Source organism: Sarcophilus harrisii, chromosome 5 (genome assembly GCF_902635505.1).
Source record: "Sarcophilus harrisii chromosome 5, mSarHar1.11, whole genome shotgun sequence".
Classification (NCBI taxonomy): Eukaryota; Metazoa; Chordata; class Mammalia; order Dasyuromorphia; family Dasyuridae; genus Sarcophilus; species Sarcophilus harrisii.
In genome coordinates this window covers 152,267,612-152,280,768 of record NC_045430.1, presented here as the reverse complement: position 1 = coordinate 152,280,768, position 13,157 = coordinate 152,267,612, and the positions used below count along the sequence as shown (strand labels likewise).

The following is a 13,157-nucleotide window of genomic DNA, read 5'->3' as shown; positions in this document are numbered from 1 at the left end:
TTTGTGATCTTTAGCTCAAACTTAATTTTTAAAAATTTAAATGGTTATGTCTATGACCCAATTCATTACCCATACACTCATGATTAGAGTGTTATATAAAATCCCTCCTAGTGGAACTTCTCATGACCTTCTAAGCAGTATTTCATCTATCAGAATTTTGATGACTTAATTTGTTTCCATCATTAAAGAAATGCATTCTGGGGCAGCTAGGTGGCACAGTGGATAGAACACCAGCCCTGAAGTCAGGAGGATCTGAGTTCAAATTTGACCCCAGACACTTAATCCTTCCTAGCTTTGTGACCCTAGGATAGTCACTTAACCCTTAACCCCAATTGCCTCAGGGAAAAAAGAAAGAAAGAAAGAAATGCATTCCTTATATCTCTCTTCAGAGTAAAACTAATCTGCTATTTATACAAAAGTGTTCTTGCCCTGAATCATTTTAAATAAAGACTACTGACTTTGTTAGCCAGATCTCAGAACAGAACTGAGGAGGGCATTCATTTCTTTAGCAGGTAAAAATTATGATAATCCAAAAGTATATTTTTGGAATATATTTATATAGTTTATTAAGGCCTTTTAACTCTGTCTCTGTGGGCCTGTTAATTTAGGATAGAGGGGAGAAAGCTTTTAAATAATTGTGAACTCTACACCATGACATTGAAACATTTTTCACATCAAAAGAAAAAAAGCTAATCACATATACCAAAGGACAATATTTTATTTGATTTGTATGGGTGATTTTATGACACATTGGTTCATTTGGAAAAATTTACCCATCTGTAGTCCCTATTTTAGTTATTTCTTTTTCAAAATCATTAGAGGTAAATGTGTTACCAAAGAAGATCAAAAACTTGAAATCTGGGTTGGGGGCAGAGCTTTCACTACATCATTTAAGCAGTTCTCTCACCATCTGGAGTATTTTCTGTCTAATTCCCAGCACCCTGCCTCTCTTAGTTCTGATTTTTCTCTGCAGCAAAAACTTCTTATTATATTTCCTCAAAATGAAATTCAAAAGTTTTTTTTTTGAGACAAACAAGTATAGAGTGAGGGTTAAAAGATTAACAAATTCTTACTAAATTTCTTCATATTTCCCCAAAATGAAGCTAAAATTTCATGAGGCTATCAAGTAACTAGCAAGGGTGAAGAACTTAACAAATTCTTACTGAATTTCTTCAAATTTGCTCAAAATAAGATTTAAAATTTCATGAGACAAGCAAAAATCTAGCAAAGGTAAAAGACAATAAATATATTCAAATTCAAGCTAGGTCTATACCGATGCTCGGTTGACAGCAGTACTGAACCCTCAACTCTGCCCATTTGAATGGTTTTTCTAGCACATAATAATGACTTTATAGAAATCTTTAGGGATCCTCCTAATTAAGTAGGTGACAGCTTATACCAGGTGAATGGATCACAGTGCTAACTTGGTCTATTTTATTGAATGAATCCCTCTACCCTCCCCTGCCAAAAAGAGTGACCAATGGCCGTTATTTTTAAAATTCACTTTTTGTACAACTTATTTAATTTTGAATAGTTTCCCTGTTGTGTTATTTATCTTGCTGGAGCTATGCCTCATTATCTGCTAAAAATTTGATATTACTTTTGTATGCTTGTCAAATAAATGATCTACCTTCATTTTATCAATGCTTTTCTGCATATGCTTCTTCTCTGCTTGGTTCTATTTAAATGTCCTTGGGCTTTCATGCAATGAATCTGATGCTTGGGCTGCTGCTCCATTTTAGCTTCTTTACCATCAGTTTGCTATCAAAGCTTTGTGAACCCATGAACTGTTTAGAGTAGACTCCAAAAGTGTGTTGACCTTTATTCTCCCTCCACCAAAATACTTTGTGTTTTAAATCTGGTTTTCTGATGACGATGAAGGGACAATACAGATGAATCAAAGGGAGAATGATCCTGAACAAAGAGCCCTGCTCTGTTTACTAGCCTGTCTGCTCATCACTTCCAATATTTTAGGATTCCAAAGTGATGAATAGCAAGGGCAGTATAATGCTGGCATGATCATAATGCTAAGTGTTTACAGCCATCTGGTCATGTTTCTTTGGCTCAAAGTTAATTCATGTGTAATATATTTACAAAAGACTCCAAAAGAGGTAATTTTATACATTTATGAGTGTGAATATATATATACATATATATATTGCAGAGAAAGAAAAAGAGAGAAAACATTTCTCAGTCAAGTAAAGTTTTCTTTCTTGACTTCTTAAATAGTATCAACCAAAGCTTTATAAATGAAACTGAAATACCTATCACATATATGATTACATTGTAAGGTCCTAAGGGAATCATAGTTCTGATGAGTGTCTAAGATTTTTTAATGAATTATTTAATTTTTCAAATAAGGGTGGAAATCCACTAGGAAAAGTCCACAAACAAAAGTACTTGCAAAAACTGTCAACCAGTCATTGCAGCTTCATGAATATTTTTTAGACCTTGGTGATGCTGCCTCAGAACTTCACCCTTTGGTTGATTTTGCTATTGTGTAACTTGTTTTTTAAAAAAAAACTTTTTGATGCCACACTTCATGGGGGAAAAAAAAAGATTTCAGGTGTTGACTGCAAATTTTGTTCATTTATTTATTATTTATTTTTGACAACATGTTAAAATCCCATTCCCTTCCCTGGATCACCAGGGTCCCTTTCATACTTTGCACCCCTAGGGAGCCGTGAGTATGACACTTTTCATTAAATTCATGCTTTCCTAACTCTAAATCATAGAATGCTGACCATGCCTGGAGGCACAAAGTCAAAGCTTCTGTCAAGACAAGAAATTTTTTAAAAGAATTCATTTTTCATTTGTTCCTTCTAGTACAAAGAGTGCCAGCAGCTCCCTGGGTATAATTTAGCTCTTGCCCAGAGTATAGTTTTCAAGGTGCAAAAAGAGGGAAGGAGGGACTTCCCATGGCTAAATTTGTTTTTGTACACGCTACCACCTCACACCCTTGCTCCAACACCACCTCCATTCAGGTACTTCTGGTGGAAATCTGCAGTTCTCTTTGTTTATTTTTTTGATTATACAGACAGTAGACTCTGCATCCTTTCTAGCATATAGAAAAATCAAAGAAACAATGCAAGCAACTGTGTAAGTATTTTTTCATTCTTTAGATCGATTTTTGTTAAAACCAGAAGTTGTACCATCAATGGTCGACTGAAATTATTGCCTACTAAAATTAACCTAAATTTCCATTGTATGAATCCTGTAAATCCTGTGAGTAGGGGGCTCATGTCACACATTCACTAACACATACTATATGAGATGAAAATATTTGTTATGTAGCATGGGCAATCACATGATCCAATCAAGGAGAGTAATGTATTTAGTAAAATACCTTATGGTGGATATTTGTTTGCTTTTTCTTAAAGAGACAAGGTATTACTGGAAATGATCAGCAACTTTAGCTATATAAGAGAATAACTAGGAGATGAGATTCAAGCAGCATCCCAACATATTCTCCATTGCTGCTGAGTTTCATTCAGCAGACAATTATTGAGCATGCTCCACTATGTATCCCCCTGCAATTAATGATTTAGGTCATGGGGCGGGGGAAAGAATATAGACTGGAGCTTTGCTGTAATATTCTACTGAAGTTCTGTATAGCAGAACTGCCTTGTAAGTGAGGAAATTCAGTAACTAAATAAATCCCTCTAGATAGAAATCACATTAAATCAAAGTCCACTGAATACCAAAAAGATTTACAAGTTTCCAAAATAAGATACACTTCAAAGGAACAGGACATTTTTCAGGGAATATTTCCTAGACTGATACATTCTATGTTTTTATAGTAAGTCTTCATGAATTATTGTATGCAAAATAGAGAGATAATAGAAATCCTACTCAATAAAATAAGATATATATAAAAGCACTTGAAAGAGTGCAATGCTATACAAATACAAGCTATTGTTATTGTTTTGTTATTAGTTATTGTTAGTATTGTTATTATTATTTATGGTAAACATGAGCATCCAAATGAATAAGTATAAAAGACAAAATTACCGATTGACAGCTTTTATCAGAAACATTGCTGAAAAATTTGAACCCATCCATTTAGTGCATTGTTAGAATAGTACACACTTTTTTCTAACTGAACAAAGCTTCAAAATTTTCCTTTCTCCTTCCAGCATGAGAAATTGAGGTATGTTTTTTACTACTGTATAACCATTTTCCCTCCTTTACAGGTTATCAATGTTCTCAATGAATAAATTAATGAATAAAGCACTTACTAAGCACTATATACAAAATATTGTACTAAGCACTGGAGGTACAAATAGAAAAAGCAAAACAGCCCTGTTCTTAGGGAGTTCACATTCTAATGGAGGAGATAATACATATGAAAGGTTTCAGCAGCAAATCAATTCTGCTTTTTACTTACTATGAATTATGTCAACTTAACAAGAATTTTAATCTTTGGGAATGTTAAACATTAATACTTAATTCTCTTGTTCATGAAGTGAATTTTCCATTTAATTATGTTTTTAAAAGCATATATAACTTCTATTTCTCACTTATAGAGCCCAGTGCTAGACTGTAGAATATAGCCCAGTTGGACCATGGTTTTGAAATAGCTTCTCCTACAATTACCCAATATACATATTGAAGAGGAGACTTTCGAAATCAAACTTAACAAATTACTTGTTCTTGCCAAGTAGCTATCCCTTGGGTATCTTTAAAGAGGAGAAAGGCAAACACTAATATGTTGTTCCAGGCTTCAGACTTCTAAGCTCTCACATTCTTCACCATGAAGACAAAATTCACATTCAACAAGGGTCTTTTCTTTGTTCACCTAAAAATTATTTCTTGAATAGAATCTCTCTAGCCTACTTCTAATTTTTAAAGTGTTTCTCACATTTTGGTCCCTTCTCTCTTGGTCTGTCTCTTGCTTTTGAATAATGGTTAAATTAGAATGGAGGTTTATAGAAGCTAATAGAGGAATCTGTGCTTCTTATCTGATAGATCAGTTTTCCTCCTTCCTTTTCAGATTAAATTCATGCTCCCTTTTATACATGTACATATTTTTGGCAGAATCAAAAAAAGTTATCAAGATGGCCCATAGAATGTGAAGGTAGATTCTATGGGTAGGAGCTGGGAAGGGAGTCTTCCAGAGAAATGAATATAATAAAGATTTTTTTTTAATGGATGAAATGATATCTTTGGTGCACTACATAAGCCCATTATGCATTAATTTCAACAAGACTTAAATTCTCCTATGTGAAATGTGGGTTTCTTGATAATACAGTTAGGAGAATTTATAATTGGCTGAGCAAGAATATCCTAATATTATTCATTCATACATTGATATGGGAACTCTCTCTCAAGAAGCAAGCCACAAGAGTACATACTTGTCCCAGTCCCATTCAACGTTTTTCAGTAGCCTGAAGGCATGTTTATGTTTACTGAATTTCCAGAAATAAAAAGCTTGGAGAAGTTGTTTCAAAAAGATCTCAAAAGACTAGTGTAATGCCATCCCCCCAAAAAACAAACAACCATAAAACAAAATATATCAGGAATCAATATTAAGGCCTGTGTTTACTTTCAGAACATAAAATTCATTATTTTGGAACTAGAGTCACCTGCCATCAGGTCTGAGTTAAAAAATAAAAATAGAGGAAGAAGGGACATGAGCGTATTAACCCACTAGTTTAATGTAAGTCAATTTTGTGATTTCACTACTAAAATATCTAATGCAAATAGACTTCCTAAATAGATAGTCAGATCAAGGGAGGCAATAACCCCATTGTACTCTGCAATAGGCAGGTGACATCTGGAGCACTATGATTTTGTATAGACACTCATAAAATAGAATAATGATTTGGAAACCATGTTAAGTAAGGAGCAGTTGAAGTAAGGAGCTAGAAAAATGTTGGTTGCCTTCACATATTTGAAGGACCATCATTTGGAGAAAGAATTAGATATGTCATATAATAGAATATGATAAATGGGTAAAAGTTACTAGGAGACAGATTATTCATTATTTACTATAAGGAAACATTATCTAACAAAACTTTCTCTACAAGGAATTGTCTTGCTACATTAAGCTCCCCTTATGGGGAGTATACAGGCAAAAGCTGGCTATTCATTTGTCTGAGAAATCACATAAGAGATTCATGTAATGGGCTGAGGTTTGAGTTGATGCACTGAGGTCCCAAGTACATGAGGCTAAATAGTAATTGGACTATACTAATATACATGATTGGATAAAGAATGGTCCCTACCCACTCTCTGTGCAAGTCCTGATGTGTTGTATAGGAAATGACAATTTTGGTAGATGGAGGCAAAGAGAGAGACAGGAAGAGAAGCTGGGAGAGATTGGCCTGGGTTCCATACTCCTAGCTGCTGGTCATGTGGCTGCTGGTCTAGCTAGCATCTTGACTCAGCTGCACACATTGCTATTGCCGATTCTCTTCCACCTCCGATCTTTCTTCACTGAGAATAAAGACTGACGATTTTCCCCTAACGTGAATTCCTGACTCCGGCTGATTTTAAAATACCCAGTCTTCACAGATTCACACAGTGAATGATTGGTTGGACCTAGATGTCCTCTAAAATTCCTTCCCACTTAAAGAATTTATGATACTTTCCTACAAGAATTGGTTCTTCAGGGAAGAATCTGGTTCAGTAATATTGTAGCAACTAAAATCTTTGCGTTAAAGAAATAATTTCTTCAACAAATATAAATCCCCAATAGCATTGGGCTAAAGAAGATTATTTTCTGAAGATTTCTTCTTGAAAAAAAAGTTCTGAAGTGAATTGCTGGATAAAGAATTAAAATATTGGTCTTAATCAGAATACATTGTTGGAAAGGAAATAAAAGAGTTCTGAGATCAATAGATTACCTTTTTAAAATGCCATACACAAGTTTCATATTTTCCCTTATTTCTATTCTCTGAAATAGAAAATAAAAATATTTTGGCTTCTCTCCTTTTTTTCTGTAAGTAATCTTTTAAAAAGGGATGTTATGTAAGACTATGACAATTTTATGTGGGTGAATTAGAATACACTCATTAGTTGACTCCTTCCAAAAAACATACTGAGACTTTTGAGCATAGAAGTTAACAAATTCTAAGTCTTGCAAAATATTAATGATTTATTTAATCCTCAGATTTTCATGAGAACTTAATGATAAAAAGGAAAGGTACCATTAAGCAAATATGGTTTGGGGACAGCAAGTGAGGATTAGAAGGAAAGGAATAATCTGCTTTAAAATTTTTTTTTCCCATTACAATATCACTCACAATATTCAGAATATGTCAGTGTGAGAATAATTTTGCAGACTTAATAGTCAAGCTAATTTATCTCTTTCCAATTTAATGAGTCTTTACTCCCTTTCCACATTAACTGGCCTTCTTACAGGAAAAAAATTAAAAAAAAAACCGTACACTTTCAGGATATGGATTTTGCTTTTCTTCTTAGGCTATTTTCATTTGTTTCTTCTGCACCCTTTTAATGGAATATGTAGGTCTCTTGAAAGGTAAGGTTAAAGTTTGTAAGCCTGGCCTGCATTCTATAACCAAAATTATTTGAAATGCAACACTTTGCTTCCTTCTTCTAGATCAGAAAAAAAAAATCAATATTTTTCATTTAACCAAATCCATTCTTCATTCATGTTCAAGGAATCCAAGGGATTAAAAGGTTTAACAAACTAACCCCACCACCTACCATAAGCTTTCCCCCCTCCATTTTGGGAATCAAAACAATGGTTTCTCAGTGACATTTCAACTCCTTTCTTATTTAATGCTTGCTATTATTTTTAAATTGCTTTCAAATCAGGGATTAAATCTCTTCTTGAAAGAAACATGTACCATAGGCAGTTCATTATCTCTACTGAAGAGCTCACATTTAAACCATCACTGTACCTGATTTCCATGACAACTGCATCATATTAATTTGGTGATTAGGTTTGGCTAAGGGACTTCAAGACTGCATAAGCTTTGACATAATCTGCATGCATGTGCCCTTTTATTTATTAGTTTTTTTTAAAAATCTACTTAAAGACAGATTTTAACTGCAGTGTTTTGCTGTCTTGTTTTTTCCCCCAGTGATGCAGAGGATCATAAACCTTCAAAAAAGGGAAGTCGAACACCTTCAGACAGGACTGTGAAAAAGGAAGATAGTGATGATAGTTTGGTTGACTATGGAGAAGGGGTAAATGGCCAGTTCAATGAGGATGGTTCTTTCATTGGACAATATAGTGGTAAGAAAGAGAAAGAACCAGCAGAAGGAAATGAAAGTTCTGAAGCTCCTTCTCCTGTCAATGCCATGAACTCCTTTGTTTAACCTTTAAATTTACTGCCGACACACCCATATTCTCCATGATATATTTTTTAAAGCACTTGTATGTCAGCTTTCTCACACTGTGAACATGTAGGTAGAAAAGCTACTTTCTACTGTATGTTTATACTATGAGACAGATAGATCAAACATTTACACAAATGAATAACTCAGTAAAAGTGGTATGTTAGTGTCAATTGGAGTACAAAATGCAGACTTTTCATTCAAAATGAATATTTTAAAAAATTCTTCAGAACTGACAAATAATACAACTGATAATGTTATTTCCTGGTGAAGATACAGTACAATGCATGAAAAATGCTACCACATTTTACAGACAAACCTGTATATGTTATTAAAACAGGGTTTGATATTTTGTAATGCAGTCCTCGGCCGAATCCCTAGATATGAATTCCGTTTTCATTGTTGAGAGTGTTATTGTAGTATTATCTAGAACTTCAATGTCTTTGTGGACATTGTTGTGAAATTGGTGACTTAATGTCTAGCTGTCATAAGTCTTCTTTCAAGACAATTAGGAACCATATATACAGTATAGAATTGCTAAATGAGTGAAGTATGACACTTGCATTTGCTTACTGAGACTCTATTACCTTCTCTTTGCTCCTATTACCTTATCGCCTTCTTAATCTATCAAGTATTACAGCAGTACAGTGTTCTGTTTTTTATACCGTCTAGACGGTGGATTGTTTAGGCAAAAACAACATGCATTTCAATGCCTTTTGAAATCAGTACAGTCCTGAAGCGAATTGAAATCAAACCATTAAAAAAATGTTTTCAACAAACAAAAATTCCAGAAAACACAGAGCAAGATACATTCAGTGCCTTCATACAATATGCATTCCATAATATGCCATCCTGCTAAAATCAGTTGGCTCAATAAATGCTGATCAGTTGACTACTATCATTGCCAAAAAATAAATATAAGCACTTTTAAAAAAACAACCTAGAAGCAATGAAACTTCTTGTGCTACGAAATGGAAACACAGTTTTAAAGGCATAAAGTACTGTGTATTTTTGAAGGTTTGTTTTTGAGGATTGAAAGAAAAGCTTCACAACCAACCAGAGCACATATCATGATTCTGCAGCCTTACACAGGTGACCCCCCCCCCCCAAAAGAAAAAACCCTCCAACAACAAAACAATCAAATTCAGCTAAGGAAGCAAGAGATCAACTTGGTGGCAAAACATCAACAAAAACAATCTGTTTGCTCCAAAAGACCATGACATCATGTCAACAGCTGTACATGATCCTTTAAATCTTTACTTGACCCATGTGGCAGCTTTTGAAACCATGTGCGGCATTAAGCAATGTGTATATAAATTGTTATGGACAACTTCAGAATCTGAGAACTTTGACAAGTGCTAATAAGGCCTAGTGGTTAAAAGGATTACAGTTATTAGTTTCCAAAAAACAAAAAAAAAACAGCATTCTCTCACATTCATGAACTCTATAATAGTTTACCTCCAAATATGAAATTTTATAACAACCTATGGTTGAAGGAATGCTCAGTTTCATTTGCCAATAAATTGGTTTCTCATAACTTGCATCAAGTTTAATTTTAAGTAAAGCTTTTTATATGTAGATATTTTGTTGAATTTGTAAATACACTTAAAGTGTAGATGCTATATGCTTATAGGTGTTACATACAAATAAACACTCAAAATGTTTATGTTGTACTGTGTAAGAAGTATGATAGCCAGTGGAGTGCATGGGATTTGAAAGCATCTACTTATACATCTTTTTTTTTCCTTTTTTTTTTTTTTTTTTTTTTTTTTTTTTTTTTTTTTTTTTTTTGCTGTGAAACAAATAGTGAACTATTTAATGTATCAGCAAGAGATTTTTAGATAAAATCTTCAGAGCTAATACCTGTGAGGTACAATAGGCCTTAGTCATCTAGCCTTTTATGTGTGTAGATAAAGCACAGTCTGAAGGAATCCCAAATGAAGATGGCCATATATTCTTTCATAGCACTGCATTTGCTTCTCCCAAATCAACTTTCGTATTGATATTCAAAAAAAGACCAAAAAGTTAAGACCAGATTGATCAAAGAGCACAAAAAAAAAATGTTACTGGGGATTTACCAAGGTTCTTAGTAACAGAAGGAAAACAAGTACAATTTTTACTCTTCTGTAATGGTAGATGCTAAATTGATCTGTGCATGAAAGGGTCACTTCTGTAATAGTGCAACAAATTTTGTAATTAAAAATTAAATGTGGTTTAAAATTTCCATTCTTGGTTGTCATTTTTCAAGTTCCTTGTTTGAATCTTCATAGCTCTCAGGGAGGCTGTGATGACCTCCGATAACTGGATCCCTGATTTGTTATTCTGTAAATCTCTGAAACCTCAGGTCTTCTAAGACCTAAATTCTTATATTTAAGTCCAAGCCTCCATGATCTCTGACTATTACCATTGCCTGCTCCCCCTGCGTCTCTTTCAATAGCTTGCATTCCTTGGATAAACACCTGAGTCTTGTACTTAGTTCAACTAATGGAATTAGCATATCATTTGTCATTCACTTTCCTCTATCTCCCCTCTTCTCCCCCAAAAAGACTGATTTCCCAGTGTTCAACCTACTTTCCAACTCTTACCCGTGTAGGATCATCCTTCCAAAATCCAATCCTTTACTTACGTACTCTGCCATTTGGTTTTTACCTGACTTTGAGGGATTTTCAAAGCATTCCTCAACCTTACTACTCCACTACTCAGAGTTGAAATTCTGACTCTATGTTGGACTCCATTTCCAAACCCCTTACAGCTCTGTAATATTATGAATTCTATTCTATGAACCTCTATTAATTCTAGTAAAACCTAAACTGCGAATCTACAAGGACATTTCTCTGATGAACTGTCTTCAGACAGACAGAGGAGGGCACTCTCCCTCCATTCTTCATCCTCCCTTTCCTCCACTCTAGTTCACAATAGCAGTCCTGAACTACAGCCTTGTTAATGCAGTTTCTCATAGTAGCAACATGTTTTTCAAAGTGAACCAAGGGTACATTATTTTCAAGACACATGAGAAATTTTAAACATCACCACCAGAGGGCTCCCAAATTTCCCAACCAATGCAAAGGAAATACTTGTGCAAAAAGGGATAACAATTTTTGGTGACTCCAATCCCTTTAATAACTGAGCCTAGTAGTGAAAAGAAATAATCTCCAACTAAAAAAGATGAGATTTGAAACATTTTTCTTGAAAAGCTTCATGGCAGAACTATGTAGTAGAGCAATGGATTTGGATTCAGAGGAAATAAACGGACTTGAGTTCCAAATCAGCTTGCCTCTTACTATGTTGGTAGCTTTTCCTGACCTCAGTTTTGTCATATATGAAATTGTGGGTGGACTAGACAATATCTAAAGTCCCTTCTAGGTTTTTATCCTATGAAACATGTTATTGGTTCTGTAGGCTTCATGGACATCTTGTTAGATATTACTGTCTTATTCATTTTAAAAGTTAATTTGTATTGCTATATTTTGCTTTCTGTCAACTTCATTTCCTAATGTTTTCCTAGCCAAGTGAGTCATTCTTTGTAGCATAAAGAAGGGGAAAAAGGAGGAGGCAGTTTAGCAAAAACAACCAATGTATATAGAGTCTGATAATATATATAATGTTACATACCTTTAGTTCCGTATCTCTATAAAAAAGAAAGAAGATTCAATTTTTCATCTCTTCTAGGTCCAAGTTTGGTCATTATTATAACAAAGAATTCAAAAAAAATTTTGGTTATAATTTTTTTAATTTTCTTTTTATAATCATTGTGTGTGTGTTTACACACAAAGCCTTCTTGATAATTCTTACTATAATTTGCATCAATTCATGTCTTCATTTGACTTCCTTAACTCTTCATAATCATAATTTCTTAAAGCATATTAACCACTATATTCATGTATCGCCATTCATATTTAGTCATTTGTCAATCAATGAGCTTCTACTTTGTTTCTATTTCTGTGTTATTACAAGAACTGTTTGATTATTTTTCTAGCTATGGGACCTTGATGTCTTTGACCTCCTTTGACATATATGCCTGACTGTGGGATCTCTGAGTAAAAAAGATATGAATATTTCAATTATTTTTAACATAGTTGCAAATTGCTTTCCATAAGTGTTGGACCAATTCAAAGATCCACTAACTGTGTTTTTGTAGTTTCCTTAGACCTTCCTGTATTGATTATCTTCACCTGTTGTCATCTTTCATGTGCTCTCCACTGCCCCACATCAATTTATTTCTGAGTTCAGGATTTTCTTTGGGATGAGGTGTCAGGGAAGAGGAAGATGGATAAGTTCTTTAGACAGTTTATAGTTTTCTCCCCTACAACTAACCTAGTTCAGGTTCTCATCTTTTATTGACTATATTTACTCCCCATAGAATAAATTCAGCTGCTGGCCTACTTTTTTTTTTTCAGCCTGTGAGCTCAGAATAAAAGCTCAGCTTTTATTTTTCTTAAATAAAATTTTGTTGTATAAAATGATATAAAAACCATTCTTAGCCCAGGCCATACAAAAATGGCAGGGGGCTGGATTTGGAGAAGTTTGCTAACTCCCCATGTAGATCATAGTAATTGCCCTCTAACTGTTCTTCCTGCCTTCAGTCTTTCACTTTCTCAAGCCATCTTTCATATTTTTACTCAGATAATCTTTGTTAATGCAACACTCTTATACTTCTCTACCGCTACTCAAAAATTCTCAGTAGCTCTTTGATTGCTTGTTGAATAAGATATAAACCCAATCTGACCTTGGAATTCAAGAACTCCACAATGAAGTTCTAAACTACATTTCTAATCTTACCACATATTATTCCCTTCTCATATTCTTTGTCCTAGACAAGATTCTCTATCAGTCATTGATAGAAGAAGCAA

At 34.1% G+C, this 13,157-nt stretch overlaps 1 protein-coding gene across 39 annotated transcripts in view; it reads left to right on the top strand.

The window, feature by feature from the left end:
• NRCAM (neuronal cell adhesion molecule) overlaps window positions 1-10,531 on the top strand; it is a 315,510-nt gene extending 304,979 nt beyond the window's left edge. For 19 of the 39 annotated variants that reach the window (XM_031938772.1, XM_031938803.1, XM_031938802.1 and 16 more), the window contains one exon: window positions 8,052-10,531. In XM_031938772.1, coding sequence (XP_031794632.1) covers window positions 8,052-8,289 — 238 coding nt within the window. In that variant the 3' untranslated portion in view covers window positions 8,290-10,531. Of the gene's footprint in view, window positions 1-3,037; window positions 4,211-7,425; window positions 7,484-8,051 lie in introns of those variants that run through there. The other 20 variants (XM_031938769.1, XM_031938768.1, XM_031938776.1 and 17 more) reach the window with 3 other exon arrangements.
• Window positions 10,532-13,157: the final 2,626 nt, after the last annotated feature.